The sequence below is a fragment of the Salvelinus alpinus genome, chromosome 6 (assembly GCF_045679555.1).
Source record: "Salvelinus alpinus chromosome 6, SLU_Salpinus.1, whole genome shotgun sequence".
NCBI lineage: Eukaryota > Metazoa > Chordata > Actinopteri > Salmoniformes > Salmonidae > Salvelinus > Salvelinus alpinus.
In genome coordinates, this window is record NC_092091.1 from 2,047,684 (window position 1) to 2,068,473 (window position 20,790).

The 20,790-nt window shown below is 45.1% G+C and overlaps 1 protein-coding gene across 2 annotated transcripts in view; it reads right to left on the reverse strand.

The window, feature by feature from the left end:
* usp3 (ubiquitin specific peptidase 3) overlaps window positions 1–20,790 on the reverse strand; it is an 83,608-nt gene that overhangs the window by 12,222 nt on the left and 50,596 nt on the right. For both annotated transcript variants that reach the window (XM_071405122.1, XM_071405123.1), the window contains exons 9-11: window positions 8,362–8,574; window positions 7,191–7,297; window positions 7,019–7,099 (exon numbers count right to left, since the gene is read on the reverse strand). In XM_071405122.1, the coding sequence (XP_071261223.1) occupies window positions 7,019–7,099; window positions 7,191–7,297; window positions 8,362–8,574 (401 nt within the window). The remainder of the gene's footprint in view (window positions 1–7,018; window positions 7,100–7,190; window positions 7,298–8,361; window positions 8,575–20,790) is intronic.

The following is a 20,790-nucleotide window of genomic DNA, read 5'->3' on the forward strand; positions in this document are numbered from 1 at the left end:
CTAGTACATAAAGAGAGTGATACGCCCAGTCTACTCCGCAGTAATATGGGTAGTACATAAAGAGAGTGATACGCCCAGTCTACTCCTCAGTAATATGGGAAGTACATAAAGAGAGTGATACGCCCAGTCTACTCCGCAGTAATATGGGTAGTACATAGAGTGATACGCCCAGTCTACTCCGCAGTAATATGGGTAGTACATAAAGAGAGTGATACGCCCAGTCTACTCCTCAGTAATATGGCTAGTACATAAAGAGAATGATACGCCCAGTCTACTCCTCAGTAATATGGGTAGTACATAAAGAGAGTGATACGCCCAGTCTACTCCTCAGTAATATGGGTAGTACATAAAGAGAGTGATATGCCGAGTCTACTCCTCAGTAATATGGGTAGTACATAAAGAGAGTGATATGCCCAGTCTACTCCTCAGTAATATGGGTAGTACATAAAGAGAGTGATATGCCCAGTCTACTCCTCAGTAATATGGGTAGTACATAAAGAGTACATAGTACATAAAGAGAGTGATACGCCCAGTCTACTCCTCAGTAATATGGGTAGTACATAAAGAGAGTGATACGCCCAGTCTACTCCTCAGTAATATGGCTAGTACATAAAGAGAGTGATACGCCCAGTCTACTCCTCAGTAATATGGCTAGTACATAAAGAGAGTGATACGCCCAGTCTACTCCTCAGTAATATGGGTAGTACATAAAGAGAGTGATACGGCCAGTCTACTCCGCAGTAATATGGGTAGTACATAAAGAGAGTGATACGCCCAGTCTACTCCTCAGTAATATGGGCAGTACATAAAGAGAGTGATATGCCCAGTCTACTCCTCAGTAATATGGCTAGTACATAAAGAGTACATAGTACATAAAGAGAGTGATACGCCCAGTCTACTCCTCAGTAATATGGCTAGTACATAAAGAGAGTGATACGCCCAGTCTACTCCTCTGTAATATGGCTAGTACATAAAGAGTACATAGTACATAAAGAGAGTGATACGCCCAGTCTACTCCTCAGTAATATGGCTAGTACATAAAGAGTACATAGTACATAAAGAGAGTGATACGCCCAGTCTACTCCTCAGTAATATGGGCAGTACATAAAGAGTACATAGTACATAAAGAGAGTGATACGCCCAGTCTACTCCTCAGTAATATGGCTAGTACATAAAGAGTACATAGTACATAAAGAGAGTGATACGCCCAGTCTACTCCTCAGTAATATGGGCAGTACATAAAGAGAGTGATATGCCCAGTCTACTCCTCAGTAATATGGCTAGTACATAAAGAGTACATAGTACATAAAGAGAGTGATACGCCCAGTCTACTCCTCAGTAATATGGGCAGTACATAAAGAGAGTGATACGCCCAGTCTACTCCTCAGTAATATGGCTAGTACATAAAGAGAGTGATACGCCCAGTCTACTCCGCAGTAATATGGGTAGTACATAAAGAGAGGGATACGCCCAGTCTACTCCTCAGTAATATGGCTAGTACATAAAGAGTACATAGTACATAAAGAGAGTGATACGCCCAGTCTACTCCTCAGTAATATGGCTAGTACATAAAGAGAGTGATCCTCCCAGTCTACTCCTCAGTAATATGCGTAGTACATAAAGAGAGTGATACGCCCAGTCTACTCCTCAGTAATATGGCTAGTACATAAAGAGTACATAGTACATAAAGAGAGTGATACGCCCAGTCTACTCCTCAGTAATATGGGCAGTGCATAAAGAGTACATAGTACATAAAGAGAGTGATACGCCCAGTCTACTCCGCAGTAATATGGCTAGTACATAAAGAGTACATAGTACATAAAGAGAGTGATACGCCCAGTCTACTCCGCAGTAATATGGGTAGTACATAAAGAGAGTGATAGGCCCAGTCTACTCCGCAGTAATATGGGTAGTACATAAAGAGTACATAAAGAGAGTGATACGCCCAGTCTACTCCGCAGTAATATGGCTAGTACATAAAGAGAGTGATACGCCCAGTCTACTCCGCAGTAATATGGGTAGTACATAAAGAGAGTGATACGCCCAGTCTACTCCTCAGTAATATGGCTAGTACATAAAGAGAGTGATACGCCCAGTCTACTCCTCAGTAATATGGCTAGTACATAAAGAGAGTGATACGCCCAGTCTATTCCTCAGTAATATGGGTAGTACATAAAGAGAGTAATACGCCCAGTCTACTCCTCAGTAATATGGCTAGTACATAAAGAGAGTGATACGCCCAGTCTACTCCTCAGTAATATGGGTAGTACATAAAGAGAGTGATACGCCCAGTCTACTCCTCAGTAATATGGGTAGTACATAAAGAGAGTGATACGCCCAGTCTACTCCTCAGTAATATGGCTAGTACATAAAGAGAGTGATACGCCCAGTCTACTCCTCAGTAATATGGGTAGTACATAAAGAGAGTGATACGCCCAGTCTACTCCTCAGTAATATGGCTAGTACATAAAGAGAGTGATACGCCCAGTCTACTCCTCTGTAATATGGCTAGTACATAAAGAGTACATAGTACATAAAGAGAGTGATACGCCCAGTCTACTCCTCAGTAATATGGGCAGTACATAAAGAGAGTGATACGCCCAGTCTACTCCTCAGTAATATGGCTAGTACATAAAGAGAGTGATACGCCCAGTCTACTCCTCAGTAATATGGGTAGTACATAAAGAGAGTGATACGCCCAGTCTACTCCTCAGTAATATGGCTAGTACATAAAGAGAGTGATACGCCCAGTCTACTCCTCAGTAATATGGGTAGAACATAAAGAGAGTGATACGCCCAGTCTACTCCTCAGTAATATGGGTAGTACATAAAGAGAGTGATACGCCCAGTCTACTCCTCAGTAATATGGGTAGTACATAAAGAGAGTGATACGCCCAGTCTACTCCTCAGTAATATGGGTAGTACATAAAGAGAGTGATACGCCCAGTCTACTCCTCAGTAATATGGCTAGTACATAAAGAGTACATAGTACATAAAGAGAGTGATACGCCCAGTCTACTCCTCAGTAATATGGCTAGTACATAAAGAGTACATAGTACATAAAGAGAGTGATACGCCCAGTCTACTCCTCAGTAATATGGCTAGTACATAAAGAGTACATAGTACATAAAGAGAGTGATACGCCCAGTCTACTCCTCAGTAATATGGGCAGTACATAAAGAGAGTGATACGCCCAGTCTACTCCTCAGTAATATGGGTAGTACATAAAGAGAGTGATACGCCCAGTCTACTCCGCAGTAATATGCGTAGTACATAAAGAGTACATAGTACATAAAGAGAGTGATACGCCCAGTCTACTCCTCAGTAATATGGCTAGTACATAAAGAGTACATAGTACATAAAGAGAGTGATACGCCCAGTCTACTCCTCAGTAATATGGGCAGTGCATAAAGAGTACATAGTACATAAAGAGAGTGATACGCCCAGTCTACTCCGCAGTAATATGGCTAGTACATAAAGAGTACATAGTACATAAAGAGAGTGATACGCCCAGTCTACTCCGCAGTAATATGGGTAGTACATAAAGAGTACATAAAGAGAGTGATACGCCCAGTCTACTCCGCAGTAATATGGCTAGTACATAAAGAGAGTGATACGCCCAGTCTACTCCTCAGTAATATGGCTAGTACATAAAGAGAGTGATACGCCCAGTCTACTCCTCAGTAATATGGCTAGTACATAAAGAGAGTGATACGCCCAGTCTACTCCTCAGTAATATGGGTAGTACATAAAGAGAGTAATACGCCCAGTCTACTCCGCAGTAATATGGGTAGTACATAAAGAGAGTGATACGCCCAGTCTACTCCTCAGTAATATGGGTAGTACATAAAGAGAGTGATACGCCAAGTCTACTCCTCTGTAATATGGCTAGTACATAAAGAGTACATAGTACATAAAGAGAGTGATACGCCCAGTCTACTCCTCAGTAATATGGCTAGTACATAAAGAGTACATAGTACATAAAGAGAGTGATACGCCCAGTCTACTCCTCAGTAATATGGGCAGTACATAAAGAGTACATAGTACATAAAGAGAGTGATACGCCCAGTCTACTCCTCAGTAATATGGCTAGTACATAAAGAGTACATAGTACATAAAGAGAGTGATACGCCCAGTCTACTCCTCAGTAATATGGGCAGTACATAAAGAGAGTGATACGCCCAGTCTACTCCTCAGTAATATGGCTAGTACATAAAGAGAGTGATACGCCCAGTCTACTCCTCAGTAATATGGCTAGTACATAAAGAGTACATAGTACATAAAGAGAGTGATACGCCCAGTCTACTCCTCAGTAATATGGGCAGTACATAAAGAGAGTGATACGCCCAGTCTACTCCTCAGTAATATGGCTAGTACATAAAGAGAGTGATACGCCCAGTCTACTCCTCAGTAATATGGGTAGTACATAAAGAGAGTGATACGCCCAGTCTACTCCTCAGTAATATGGCTAGTACATAAAGAGAGTGATACGCCCAGTCTACTCCTCAGTAATATGGGTAGAACATAAAGAGAGTGATACGCCCAGTCTACTCCTCAGTAATATGGGTAGTACATAAAGAGAGTGATACGCCCAGTCTACTCCTCAGTAATATGGGTAGTACATAAAGAGAGTGATACGCCCAGTCTACTCCTCAGTAATATGGGTAGTACATAAAGAGAGTGATACGCCCAGTCTACTCCTCAGTAATATGGCTAGTACATAAAGAGTACATAGTACATAAAGAGAGTGATACGCCCAGTCTACTCCTCAGTAATATGGCTAGTACATAAAGAGTACATAGTACATAAAGAGAGTGATACGCCCAGTCTACTCCTCAGTAATATGGCTAGTACATAAAGAGTACATAGTATATAAAGAGAGTGATACGCCCAGTCTACTCCTCAGTAATATGGGCAGTACATAAAGAGAGTGATACGCCCAGTCTACTCCTCAGTAATATGGGTAGTACATAAAGAGAGTGATACGCCCAGTCTACTCCGCAGTAATATGCGTAGTACATAAAGAGTACATAGTACATAAAGAGAGTGATACGCCCAGTCTACTCCTCAGTAATATGGCTAGTACATAAAGAGAGTGATACGCCCAGTCTACTCCTCAGTAATATGGCTAGTACATAAAGAGTACATAGTACATAAAGAGAGTGATACGCCCAGTCTACTCCTCAGTAATATGGCTAGTACATAAAGAGTACATAGTACATAAAGAGAGTGATACGCCCAGTCTACTCCGCAGTAATATGGCTAGTACATAAAGAGTACATAGTACATAAAGAGAGTGATACGCCCAGTCTACTCCGCAGTAATATGGGTAGTACATAAAGAGAGTGATACGCCCAGTCTACTCCGCAGTAATATGGGTAGTACATAAAGAGTACATAAAGAGAGTGATACGCCCAGTCTACTCCGCAGTAATATGGGTAGTACATAAAGAGAGTGATACGCCCAGTCTACTCCGCAGTAATATGGGTAGTACATAAAGAGAGTGATACGCCCAGTCTACTCCTCAGTAATATGGGTAGTACATAAAGAGAGTGATACGCCCAGTCTACTCCTCAGTAATATGGCTAGTACATAAAGAGAGTGATACGCCCAGTCTACTCCTCAGTAATATGGGTAGTACATAAAGAGTGATATGCCCAGTCTACTCCTCAGTAATATGGGTAGTACATAAAGAGAGTGATACATCCAGTCTACTCCTCAGTAATATGGGTAGTACATAAAGAGAGTGATACGCCCAGTCTACTCCGCAGTAATATGGGTAGTACATAAAGAGAGTGATACGCCCAGTCTACTCCTCAGTAATATGGCTAGTACATAAAGAGTACATAGTACATAAAGAGAGTGATACGCCCAGTCTACTCCTCAGTAATATGGGCAGTACATAAAGAGAGTGATACGCCCAGTCTACTCCTCAGTAATATGGCTAGTACATAAAGAGTACATAGTACATAAAGAGAGTGATACGCCCAGTCTACTCCTCAGTAATATGGGTAGTACATAAAGAGAGTGATACGCCCAGTCTACTCCTCAGTAATATGGGCAGTACATAAAGAGAGTGATACGCCCAGTCTACTCCTCAGTAATATGGGTAGTACATAAAGAGAGTGATACGCCCAGTCTACTCCGCAGTAATATGCGTAGTACATAAAGAGTACATAGTACATAAAGAGAGTGATACGCCCAGTCTACTCCTCAGTAATATGGCTAGTACATAAAGAGTACATAGTACATAAAGAGAGTGATACGCCCAGTCTACTCCTCAGTAATATGGGCAGTGCATAAAGAGTACATAGTACATAAAGAGAGTGATACGCCCAGTCTACTCCGCAGTAATATGGCTAGTACATAAAGAGTACATAGTACATAAAGAGAGTGATACGCCCAGTCTACTCCGCAGTAATATGGGTAGTACATAAAGAGAGTGATACGCCCAGTCTACTCCGCAGTAATATGGGTAGTACATAAAGAGTACATAAAGAGAGTGATACGCCCAGTCTACTCCTCAGTAATATGGGTAGTACATAAAGAGAGTGATACGCCCAGTCTACTCCTCAGTAATATGGCTAGTACATAAAGAGAGTGATACGCCCAGTCTACTCCTCAGTAATATGGGTAGTACATAAAGAGAGTGATACGCCCAGTCTACTCCTCAGTAATATGGGTAGTACATAAAGAGAGTGATACGCCCAGTCTACTCCTCAGTAATATGGGTAGTACATAAAGAGAGTGATACGCCCAGTCTACTCCTCAGTAATATGGGTAATACATAAAGAGAGTGATACGCCCAGTCTACTCCTCAGTAATATGGGTAGTACATAAAGAGAGTGATACGCCCAGTCTACTCCTCAGTAATATGGGTAATACATAAAGAGAGTGATACGCCCAGTCTACTCCTCAGTGTATCTACAACAGAACAGGTGCAGGCAGTCTGACATCCAACAGCAGAAGAGAGCTACAGTTGAGTACATCAGAGCATCAACGGGACAGTAGAACTCACCTCGTAACGTGCAGGTAGGACCAGGCTCTTGGTCCTTGCTTCTCTTGTGTCTGAACTGACTGGGAATATCCAGGGACAGATCTGGAGGGCAGGGGACATCTGTTAACTTCCTGATTTGACTGAATTGAAATGGATTTGACCCCGGCCATGGGTGGACTGACAGTGGACTTACCAAGGAAAGGGTCAAGCTTTCTAGACTCAGTCCCACAGATCAGGCAGTTGACCTCATTCTGCAGGACGCCGCCAAATATAGACGTGACCACGGTAGAACTGCCGTTTCTGAAAAGACCAAAAAACAAAGCATTTTTTGGGGTGGTTATTATATTTATGCCTCAGTAACTTGCTCACTCGTCGTTATTCACCATTCATTCAGGATGATCCGTAACCATGGTAGCACCCACATTCATGTAGAAGTGTTCAGAAACATTCTATTATTATTTACAATAAAAGTTAAAAAGTCAAATGACACACTACATTATTAACCATTCATTTCTATTGGACAGAAACTAATCTGAAACCACCAAAACAAACCACATCCAACAAGTTTGTAGCGTCACCAGATTGATGTAGTCATTACATGATGTGAATATGGGACCAAATACTAAACCTTTTTGACTAATTTAATACACTAAGTGAAATTGTCGAAATACTTATGAGATCTTTAAAAATGGGGGGGGGGGGGGCTAGAAACAAAGTACCTTCATTTCTAAACGGTAAAATAGATATGAAAATACCCTCAAATAAAAGGTGACATTCTATCCTGTCGCTTCAAAATGTTTGAGTCCCAGACCTGCTGTTTTCAACTCTCTAGAGGCAGCAGGAACGGTAGAGATATTCTGAATGATCGGCTATGAAAAGCCAACTGACATTTACTCCTGAGGTGCTGACTTGTTGCACCCTCGACAACCACTGTGATTATTATTATTTGACCCTGCTGGTCATTTATGAACATTTGAACATCTTGGCCATGTTCTGTTATAATCTCCACCCGGCACAGCCAGAAGAGGACTGGCCACCCCTCATAGCCTGGTTCCTCTCTAGGTTTCTTCCTAGGTTTTGGCCTTTCTAGGGAGTTGTTCCTAGCCACCGTGCTTCTACACCTGCATTGCTTCCTGTTTGGGGTTTTAGGCTGGGTTTCTGTACAGCACTTTGAGATATCAGCTGATGTAAGAAGGGCTTTATAAATACATTAGATTGATTGATTTGATTGAGTATAAAGTCCAATGAATTTGTTTTACTGTTTATATAAATAGGTAGGGGAGTGTACATGACTCAGTATGGTCTTGTCTGTCCTAGACCACCTGCTGTGGTAAACATGCAGCTTCTCTACCTAGTTATCTTACATGCAGCATTTCCCCGCCGTGGTGGGCAGTTTCCCCTCGTCCTGCGGTAACGGGAGCCCGTCTGGTGACAGAGGAGGGTCGTCTCCTGATACAGAATCCGGTGGAACGGGGAGAGCGGCGTGCTTGGCTCTGTTCAGACCGCCCTGTAGTTCTCTATGGAGATGGTCCAACAGGTAACGCATGAACTCATGGGCATCCTGCTGCTGGTACCCCCTGGACAGAACACAGTTACCGTGCAACAGGGTCAGAACACGGGGTCAAGGACATCAATGTTACCAAGCAACAACCCCTTGGACAGAACACAGTTACCGTGCAACAGGGTCAGAACACGGGGTCAAGGACATCAATGTTACCAAGCAACAACCCCCTGGACAGAACACAGTTACCGTGCAACAGGGTCAGAACACGGGGTCAAGGACATCAATGTTACCAAGCAACAACCCCCTGGACAGAACACAGTTACCGTGCAACAGGGTCAGAACACGGGGTCAAGGACATCAATGTTACCAAGCAACAACCCCCTGGACAGAACACAGTTACCGTGCAACAGGGTCAGAACACGGGGTCAAGGACATCAATGTTACCAAGCAACAACCCCCTGGACAGAACACAGTTACCGTGCAACAGGGTCAGAACACGGGGTCAAGGACATCAATGTTACCAAGCAACACAGGGTCAAGGACATCAATGTTACCAAGCAACAGGGTCAAGGACATCAATGTTACTGTGCAACACGGGGTCAAGGACATCAATGTTACCAAGCAACACGGGGTCAAGGACATCAATGTTACTGTGCAACACGGGGTCAAGGACATCAATGTTACCAAGCAACAGGGTCAAGGACATCAATGTTACCGTGCAACACAGGGTCAAGGACATCAATGTTACTGTGCAACACAGGGTCAAGGACATCAATGTTACTGTGCAACACGGGGTCAAGGACATCAATGTTACTGTGCAACACGGGGTCAAGGACATCAATGTTACCAAGCAACACAGGGTCAAGGACATCAATGTTACCAAGCAACAGGGTCAAGGACATCAATGTTACCGTGCAACACGGGGTCAAGGACATCAATGTTACCAAGCAACAGGGTCAAGGACATCAATGTTACTGTGCAACACGGGGTCAAGGACATCAATGTTACCGTGCAACACAGGGTCAAGGACATCAATGTTACCAAGCAACAGGGTCAAGGACATCAATGTTACCGTGCAACACGGGGTCAAGGACATCAATGTTACCAAGCAACAGGGTCAAGGACATCACTGTTACCAAGCAACACAGGGTCAAGGACATCAATGTTACTGTGCAACAAGGTCAAGGACATCAATGTTACTGTGCAACACAGGGTCAAGGACATCAATGTTACCAAGCAACAGGGTCAAGGACATCAATGTTACCAAGCAACACGGGGTCAAGGACATCAATGTTACAGTGCAACACAGGGTCAAGGACATCAATGTTACAGTGCAACACAGGGTCAAGGACATCAATGTTACCGTGCAACAGGGTCAAGGACATCAATGTTACCGTGCAACACAGGGTCAAGGACATCAATGTTACCAAGCAACAGGGTCAAGGACATCAATGTTACTGTGCAACAGGGTCAAGGACATCAATGTTACCGTGCAACACGGGGTCAAGGACATCAATGTTACCAAGCAACACGGGGTCAAGGACATCAATGTTACCAAGCAACACGGGGTCAAGGATATCAATGTTACCAAGCAACACGGGGTCAAGGACATCAATGTTACTGTGCAACACAGGGTCAAGGACATCAATGTTACCAAGCAACAGGGTCAAGGACATCAATGTTACCGTGCAACACAGGGTCAAGGACATCAATGTTACTGTGCAACACGGGGTCAAGGACATCAATGTTACTGTGCAACACGGGGTCAAGGACATCAATGTTACCGTGCAACACGGGGTCAAGGACATCAATGTTACCAAGCAACAGGGTAAAGGACATCAATGTTACCGTGCAACAGGGTCAAGGACATCAATGTTACCGTGCAACACGGGGTCAAGGACATCAATGTTACCAAGCAACGGGGTCAAGGACATCAATGTTACTGTGCAACACAGGGTCAAGGACATCAATGTTACTGTTTAACACAGGGTCAAGGACATCAATGTTACCAAGCAACACGGGGTCAAGGACATCAATGTTACTGTGCAACACAGGGTCAAGGACATCAATGTTACCAAGCAACAGGGTCAAGGACATCAATGTTACCGTGCAACACAGGGTCAAGGACATCAATGTTACTGTGCAACACGGGGTCAAGGACATCAATGTTACTGTGCAACACGGGGTCAAGGACATCAATGTTACCAAGCAACACAGGGTCAAGGACATCAATGTTACCAAGCAACAGGGTCAAGGACATCAATGTTACCAAGCAACACGGGGTCAAGGACATCAATGTTACCAAGCAACACAGGGTCAAGGACATCAATGTTACTGTGCAACACAGGGTCAAGGACATCAATGTTACCAAGCAACACGGGGTCAAGGACATCAATGTTACCGTGCAACACAGGGTCAAGGACATCAATGTTACCGTGCAACACGGGGTCAAGGACATCAATGTTACCAAGCAACACAGGGTCAAGGACATCAATGTTACCAAGCAACACAGGGTCAAGGACATTAATGTTACCAAGCAACACGGGGTCAAGGACATCAATGTTACCGTGCAACACGGGGTCAAGGACATCAATGTTACCGTGCAACACGGGGTCAAGGACATCAATGTTACCGTGCAACACGGGGTCAAGGACATCAATGTTACCAAGCAACAGGGTCAAGGACATCAATGTTACCGTGCAACAGGGTCAAGTACATCAATGTTACCGTGCAACACGGGGTCAAGGACATCAATGTTACCAAGCAACACGGGGTCAAGGACATCAATGTTACCGTGCAACACAGGGTCAAGGACATCAATGTTACCGTGCAACACGGGGTCAAGGACATCAATGTTACCAAGCAACGGGGTCAAGGACATCAATGTTACTGTGCAACACGGGGTCAAGGACATCAATGTTACCAAGCAACGGGGTCAAGGACATCAATGTTACTGTGCAACAGGGTCAAGGACATCAATGTTACCGTGCAACACAGGGTCAAGGACATCAATGTTACCGTGCAACACGGGGTCAAGGACATCAATGTTACCGTGCAACAGGGTCAAGGACATCAATGTTACTGTGCAACACAGGGTCAAGGACATCAATGTTACTGTGCAACAAGGGGTCAAGGACATCAATGTTACCAAGCAACACAGGGTCAAGGACATCAATGTTACTGTGCAACACAGGGTCAAGGACATCAATGTTACCAAGCAACACGGGGTCAAGGACATCAATGTTACCGTGCAACACAGGGTCAAGGACATCAATGTTACCGTGCAACACGGGGTCAAGGACATCAATGTTACCAAGCAACACAGGGTCAAGGACATCAATGTTACCAAGCAACACAGGGTCAAGGACATCAATGTTACCAAGCAACACGGGGTCAAGGACATCAATGTTACCAAGCAACACGGGGTCAAGGACATCAATGTTACCGTGCAACACGGGGTCAAGGACATCAATGTTACCGTGCAACACGGGGTCAAGGACATCAATGTTACCGTGCAACACGGGGTCAAGGACATCAATGTTACCGTGCAACACGGGGTCAAGGACATCAATGTTACCAAGCAACAGGGTCAAGGACATCAATGTTACCGTGCAACAGGGTCAAGGACATCAATGTTACCGTGCAACACGGGGACAAGGACATCAATGTTACCAAGCAACACGGGGTCAAGGACATCAATGTTACCGTGCAACACAGGGTCAAGGACATCAATGTTACCGTGCAACACGGGGTCAAGGACATCAATGTTACCAAGCAACGGGGTCAAGGACATCAATGTTACTGTGCAACACGGGGTCAAGGACATCAATGTTACCAAGCAACGGGGTCAAGGACATCAATGTTACCAAGAAACGGGGTCAAGGACATCAATGTTACTGTGCAACAGGGTCAAGGACATCAATGTTACCGTGCAACACAGGGTCAAGGACATCAATGTTACCGTGCAACACGGGGTCAAGGACATCAATGTTACCAAGCAACAGGGTCAAGGACATCAATGTTACTGTGCAACACAGGGTCAAGGACATCAATGTTACTGTGCAACAAGGGGTCAAGGACATCAATGTTACCAAGCAACACAGGGTCAAGGACATCAATGTTACTGTGCAACACAGGGTCAAGGACATCAATGTTACCAAGCAACACGGGGTCAAGGACATCAATGTTACCGTGCAACACGGGGTCAAGGACATCAATGTTACCAAGCAACACAGGGTCAAGGACATCAATGTTACCAAGCAACACAGGGTCAAGGACATTAATGTTACCAAGCAACACAGGGTCAAGGACATCAATGTTACCAAGCAACACAGGGTCAAGGACATCAATGTTACCAAGCAACACGGGGTCAAGGACATCAATGTTACCAAGCAACAGGGTCAAGGACATCAATGTTACCGTGCAACACAGGGTCAAGGACATCAATGTTACTGTGCAACACGGGGTCAAGGACATCAGTTACCAAGCAACACGGGGTCAAGGACATCAATGTTACTGTGCAACACAGGGTCAAGGACATCAATGTTACTGTGCAACACAGGGTCAAGGACATCAATGTTACCAAGCAACAAGGGGTCAAGGACATCAATGTTACCGTGCAACACGGGGTCAAGGACATCATTGTTACCAAGCAACACGGGCTCAAGGACATCAATGTTACCAAGCAACACGGGGTCAAGGACATCAATGTTACCGTGCAACACGGGGTCAAGGACATCAATGTTACTGTGCAACACAGGGTCAAGGACATCAATGTTACCGTGCAACACGGGGTCAAGGACATCAATGTTACCGTGCAACACGGGGTCAAGGACATCAATGTTACCGTGCAACACGGGGTCAAGGACATCAATGTTACCGTGCAACACGGGGTCAAGGACATCAATGTTACCGTGCAACACGGGGTCAAGGACATCAATGTTACCGTGCAACACAGGGTCAAGGACATCAATGTTACCGTGCAACACAGGGTCAAGGACATCAATGTCACCGTGCAACACGGGGTCAAGGACATCAATGTTACCAAGCAACGGGGTCAAGGACATCAATGTTACTGTGCAAATGGGTCAAGGACATCAATGTTACCAAGCAACAGGGTCAAGGACATCAATGTTACCGTGCAACACGGGGTCAAGGACATCAATGTTACCGTGCAACACGGGGTCAAGGACATCAATGTTACCGTGCAACACGGGGTCAAGGACATCAATGTTACCGTGCAACACGGGGTCAAGGACATCAATGTTACCGTGCAACACAGGGTCAAGGACATCAATGTTACCGTGCAACACGGGGTCAAGGACATCAATGTCACCGTGCAACACGGGGTCAAGGACATCAATGTTACCAAGCAACGGGGTCAAGGACATCAATGTTACTGTGCAAATGGGTCAAGGACATCAATGTTACCAAGCAACAGGGTCAAGGACATCAATGTTACCGTGCAACACGGGGTCAAGGACATCAATGTTACCAAGCAACAGGGTCAAGGACATCACTGTTACCAAGCAACACAGGGTCAAGGACATCAATGTTACCAAGCAACAGGGTCAAGGACATCAATGTTACCAAGCAACACAGGGTCAAGGACATCAATGTTACCAAGCAACAGGGTCAAGGACATCAATGTTACCGTGCAACACGGGGTCAAGGACATCAATGTTACAGTGCAACACAGGGTCAAGGACATCAATGTTACCAAGCAACAGGGTCAAGGACATCAATGTTACCGTGCAACACAGGGTCAAGGACATCAATGTTACCAAGCAACAGGGTCAAGGACATCAATGTTACCGTGCAACAGGGTCAAGTACATCAATGTTACTGTGCAACACAGGGTCAAGGACATCAATGTTACTGTGCAACAAGGGGTCAAGGACATCAATGTTACCAAGCAACAGGGTCAAGGACATCAATGTTACTGTGCAACACAGGGTCAAGGACATCAATGTTACTGTGCAACAAGGGGTCAAGGACATCAATGTTACCAAGCAACACAGGGTCAAGGACATCAATGTTACTGTGCAACACAGGGTCAAGGACATCAATGTTACCAAGCAACACGGGGTCAAGGACATCAATGTTACCGTGCAACACAGGGTCAAGGACATCAATGTTACCGTGCAACACGGGGTCAAGGACATCAATGTTACCAAGCAACACAGGGTCAAGGACATCAATGTTACCAAGCAACACAGGGTCAAGGACATCAATGTTACCAAGCAACACGGGGTCAAGGACATCAATGTTACCAAGCAACACGGGGTCAAGGACATCAATGTTACCAAGCAACACGGGGTCAAGGACATCAATGTTACCGTGCAACACGGGGTCAAGGACATCAATGTTACCGTGCAACACGGGGTCAAGGACATCAATGTTACCGTGCAACACGGGGTCAAGGACATCAATGTTACCAAGCAACAGGGTCAAGGACATCAATGTTACCGTGCAACAGGGTCAAGGACATCAATGTTACCGTGCAACACGGGGTCAAGGACATCAATGTTACCAAGCAACACGGGGTCAAGGACATCAATGTTACTGTGCAACACAGGGTCAAGGACATCAATGTTACCGTGCAACACGGGGTCAAGGACATCAATGTTACCAAGCAACGGGGTCAAGGACATCAATGTTACTGTGCAACACGGGGTCAAGGACATCAATGTTACCAAGCAACGGGGTCAAGGACATCAATGTTACCAAGCAACGGGGTCAAGGACATCAATGTTACTGTGCAACAGGGTCAAGGACATCAATGTTACCGTGCAACACAGGGTCAAGGACATCAATGTTACCGTGCAACACGGGGTCAAGGACATCAATGTTACCAAGCAACAGGGTCAAGGACATCAATGTTACTGTGCAACACAGGGTCAAGGACATCAATGTTACTGTGCAACAAGGGGTCAAGGACATCAATGTTACCAAGCAACACAGGGTCAAGGACATCAATGTTACTGTGCAACACAGGGTCAAGGACATCAATGTTACCAAGCAACACGGGGTCAAGGACATCAATGTTACCGTGCAACACAGGGTCAAGGACATCAATGTTACCGTGCAACACGGGGTCAAGGACATCAATGTTACCAAGCAACACAGGGTCAAGGACATCAATGTTACCAAGCAACACAGGGTCAAGGACATTAATGTTACCAAGCAACACAGGGTCAAGGACATCAATGTTACCAAGCAACACAGGGTCAAGGACATCAATGTTACCAAGCAACACGGGGTCAAGGACATCAATGTTACCAAGCAACAGGGTCAAGGACATCAATGTTACCGTGCAACACAGGGTCAAGGACATCAATGTTACTGTGCAACACGGGGTCAAGGACATCAGTTACCAAGCAACACGGGGTCAAGGACATCAATGTTACTGTGCAACACAGGGTCAAGGACATCAATGTTACTGTGCAACACAGGGTCAAGGACATCAATGTTACCAAGCAACAAGGGGTCAAGGACATCAATGTTACCGTGCAACACGGGGTCAAGGACATCATTGTTACCAAGCAACACGGGCTCAAGGACATCAATGTTACCAAGCAACACGGGGTCAAGGACATCAATGTTACCGTGCAACACGGGGTCAAGGACATCAATGTTACTGTGCAACACAGGGTCAAGGACATCAATGTTACCGTGCAACACGGGGTCAAGGACATCAATGTTACCATGCAACACGGGGTCAAGGACATCAATGTTACCGTGCAACACGGGGTCAAGGACATCAATGTTACCGTGCAACACGGGGTCAAGGACATCAATGTTACCGTGCAACACGGGGTCAAGGACATCAATGTTACCGTGCAACACAGGGTCAAGGACATCAATGTTACCGTGCAACACAGGGTCAAGGACATCAATGTCACCGTGCAACACGGGGTCAAGGACATCAATGTTACCAAGCAACGGGGTCAAGGACATCAATGTTACTGTGCAAATGGGTCAAGGACATCAATGTTACCAAGCAACAGGGTCAAGGACATCAATGTTACCGTGCAACACGGGGTCAAGGACATCAATGTTACCGTGCAACACGGGGTCAAGGACATCAATGTTACCGTGCAACACGGGGTCAAGGACATCAATGTTACCGTGCAACACGGGGTCAAGGACATCAATGTTACCGTGCAACACAGGGTCAAGGACATCAATGTTACCGTGCAACACGGGGTCAAGGACATCAATGTCACCGTGCAACACGGGGTCAAGGACATCAATGTTACCAAGCAACGGGGTCAAGGACATCAATGTTACTGTGCAAATGGGTCAAGGACATCAATGTTACCAAGCAACAGGGTCAAGGACATCAATGTTACCGTGCAACACGGGGTCAAGGACATCAATGTTACCAAGCAACAGGGTCAAGGACATCACTGTTACCAAGCAACACAGGGTCAAGGACATCAATGTTACCAAGCAACAGGGTCAAGGACATCAATGTTACCAAGCAACACAGGGTCAAGGACATCAATGTTACCAAGCAACAGGGTCAAGGACATCAATGTTACAGTGCAACACAGGGTCAAGGACATCAATGTTACCAAGCAACAGGGTCAAGGACATCAATGTTACCGTGCAACACAGGGTCAAGGACATCAATGTTACCAAGCAACAGGGTCAAGGACATCAATGTTACTGTGCAACAGGGTCAAGGACATCAATGTTACCGTGCAACACGGGGTCAAGGACATCAATGTTACAGTGCAACACAGGGTCAAGGACATCAATGTTACCAAGCAACAGGGTCAAGGACATCAATGTTACCGTGCAACACAGGGTCAAGGACATCAATGTTACCAAGCAACAGGGTCAAGGACATCAATGTTACTGTGCAACAGGGTCAAGGACATCAATGTTACCGTGCAACACGGGGTCAAGGACATCAATGTTACCGTGCAACACGGGGTCAAGGACATCAATGTTACCAAGCAACAGGGTCAAGGACATCAATGTTACCAAGCAACAGGGTCAAGGACATCAATGTTACCAAGCAACACAGGGTCAAGGACATCAATGTTACCAAGCAACAGGGTCAAGGACATCAATGTTACTGTGCAACAGGGTCAAGGACATCAATGTTACCGTGCAACACGGGGTCAAGGACATCAATGTTACCGTGCAACACAGGGTCAAGGACATAAATGTTACCAAGCAACACAGGGTCAAGGACATCAATGTTACTGTGCAACACAGGGTCAAGGACATCAACGTTACCAAGCAACAGGGTCAAGGACATCAATGTTACTGTGCAACACGGGGTCAAGGACATCAATGTTACCAAGCAACAGGGTCAAGGACATCAATGTTACTGTGCAACACAGGGTCAAGGACATCAATGTTACTGTGCAACACAGGGTCAAGGACATCAATGTTACCAAGCAACACAGGGTCAAGGACATCAATGTTACCAAGCAACACAGGGTCAAGGACATCAATGTTACCAAGCAACACAGGGTCAAGGACATCAATGTTACCGTGCAACAAGGGGTCAAGGACATCAATGTTACCGTGCAACACAGGGTCAAGGACATCAATGTTACCGTGCAACACAGGGTCAAGGACATCAATGTTACCGTGCAACACGGGGTCAAGGACATCAATGTTACCGTGCAACACGGGGTCAAGGACATCAATGTTACCGTGCAACACGGGGTCAAGGACATCAATGTTACCAAGCAACAGGGTCAAGGACATCAATGTTACCGTGCAACAGGGTCAAGGACATCAATGTTACCAAGCAACAGGGTCAAGGACATCAATGTTACCGTGCAACACGGGGTCAAGGACATCAATTTTACCAAGCAACGGGGTCAAGGACATCAATGTTACTGTTCAACACGGGGTCAAGGACATCAATGTTACCAAGCAACAGGGTCAAGGACATCAATGTTACTGTGCAACACGGGGTCAAGGACATCAATGTTACTGTTCAACACGGGGTCAAGGACATCAATGTTACCAAGCAACAGGGTCAAGGACATCAATGTTACCGTGCAACACAGGGTCAAGGACATCAATGTTACTGTGCAACACGGGGTCAAGGACATCAATGTTACTGTTCAACACGGGGTCAAGGACATCAATGTTACCAAGCAACGGGGTCAAGGACATCAATGTTACTGTGCAACAGGGTCAAGGACATCAATGTTACCGTGCAACACGGGGTCAAGGACATCAATGTTACCGTGCAACACGGGGTCAAGGACATCAATGTTACCGTGCAACACGGGGTCAAGGACATCAATGTTACCAAGCAACAGGGCCAAGGACATCAATGTTACCAAGCAACGGGGTCAAGGACATCAATGTTACTGTGCAACAGGATCAAGGACATCAATGTTACCGTGCAACAGGATCAAGGACATCAATGTTACTGTGCAACACGGGGTCAAGGACATCAATGTTACCAAGCAACAGGGGATCAAGGACATCAATGTTACTGTGCAACACGGGGTCAAGGACATCAATGTTACCGTGCAACAGGATCAAGGACATCAATGTTACCGTGCAACAGGATCAAGGACATCAATGTTACTGTGCAACACGGGGTCAAGGACATCAATGTTACCAAGCAACAGGGGATCAAGGACATCAATGTTACCAAGCAACACGGGGTCAAGGACATCAATGTTACCGTGCAACACGGGGTCAAGGACATCAATGTTACTGTGCAACACAGGGTCAAGGACATCAATGTTACCGTGCAACACAGGGTCAAGGACATCAATGTTACCGTGCAACACGGGTCAAGGACATCAATGTTACTGTGCAACACGGGGTCAAGGACATTAATGTTACCGTGCAACACGGGGTCAAGGACACCAATGTTACTGTGCAACACAGGGTCAAGGACATCAATGTTACCAAGCAACACAGGGTCAAGGACATCAATGTTACCGTGCAACACGGGGTCAAGGACATCAATGTTACCGTGCAACACGGGGTCAAGGACATCAATGTTACTGTGCAACACAGGGTCAAGGACATCAATGTTACCGTGCAACACGGGGTCAAGGACATCAATGTTACCAAGCAACGGGGTCAAGGACATCAATGTTACTGTGCAACAGGGTCAAGGACATCAATGTTACCAAGCAACAGGGTCAAGGACATCAATGTTACCAAGCAACACAGGGTCAAGGACATCAATGTTACCAAGCAACAGGGTCAAGGACATCAATGTTACCATGCAACAGGGTCAAGGACATCAATGTTACCATGCAACAGGGTCAAGGACATCAATGTTACTGTGCAACAAGGGGTCAAGGACATCAATGTTACTAAGCAACACGGGGTCAAGGACATCAATGTTACAGTGCAACACGGGGTCAAGGACATCAATGTTACCGTGCAACACAGGGTCAAGGACATCAATGTTACCAAGCAACAGGGTCAAGGACATCAATGTTACCGTGCAACACAGGGTCAAGGACATCAATGTTACCGTGCAACACAGGGTCAAGGACATCAATGTTACCAAGCAACAGGGTCAAGGATATGTTTTGAACACGTCTGCTTTAGACATGCTGAGGGCAGATCGAGATCCAATACAAAATGACACTAACAGATCTATAATAGATGGACTGAAGGTGAGTCACTACAAAATGACACTAACAGATCTATAATAGATGGACTGAAGGTGAGTCAATACAAAATGACACTAACAGATCTATAATAGATGGACTGAAGGTGAGTCAATACAAAATGACACTAACAGATCTATAATAGATGGACTGAAGGTGAGTCAATACAAAATGACACTAACAGATCTATAATAGATGGACTGAAGGTGAGCCTCAACAAAATGACACTAACAGATCTATAATAGATGGACTGAAGGTGAGTCAATACAAAATGACACTAACAGATCTATAATAGATGGACTGAAGGTGAGTCAATACAAAATGACACTAACAGATCTATAATAGATGGACTGAAGGTGAGTCAATACAAAATGACACTAACAGATCTATAATAGATGGACTGAAGGTGAGTCAATACAAAATGACACTAACAGATCTATAATAGATGGACTGAAGGTGCGTCAATACAAAATGACACTAACAGATCTATAATAGATGGACTGAAGGTGCGTCACTACAAAATGACACTAACAGATCTATAATAGATGGACTGAAGGTGAGTCAATACAAAATTACACTAACAGATCTATAATAGATGGACTGAAGGTGAGTCACTACAAAATGACACTAACAGATCTATAATAGATGGACTGAAGGTGCGTCACTAC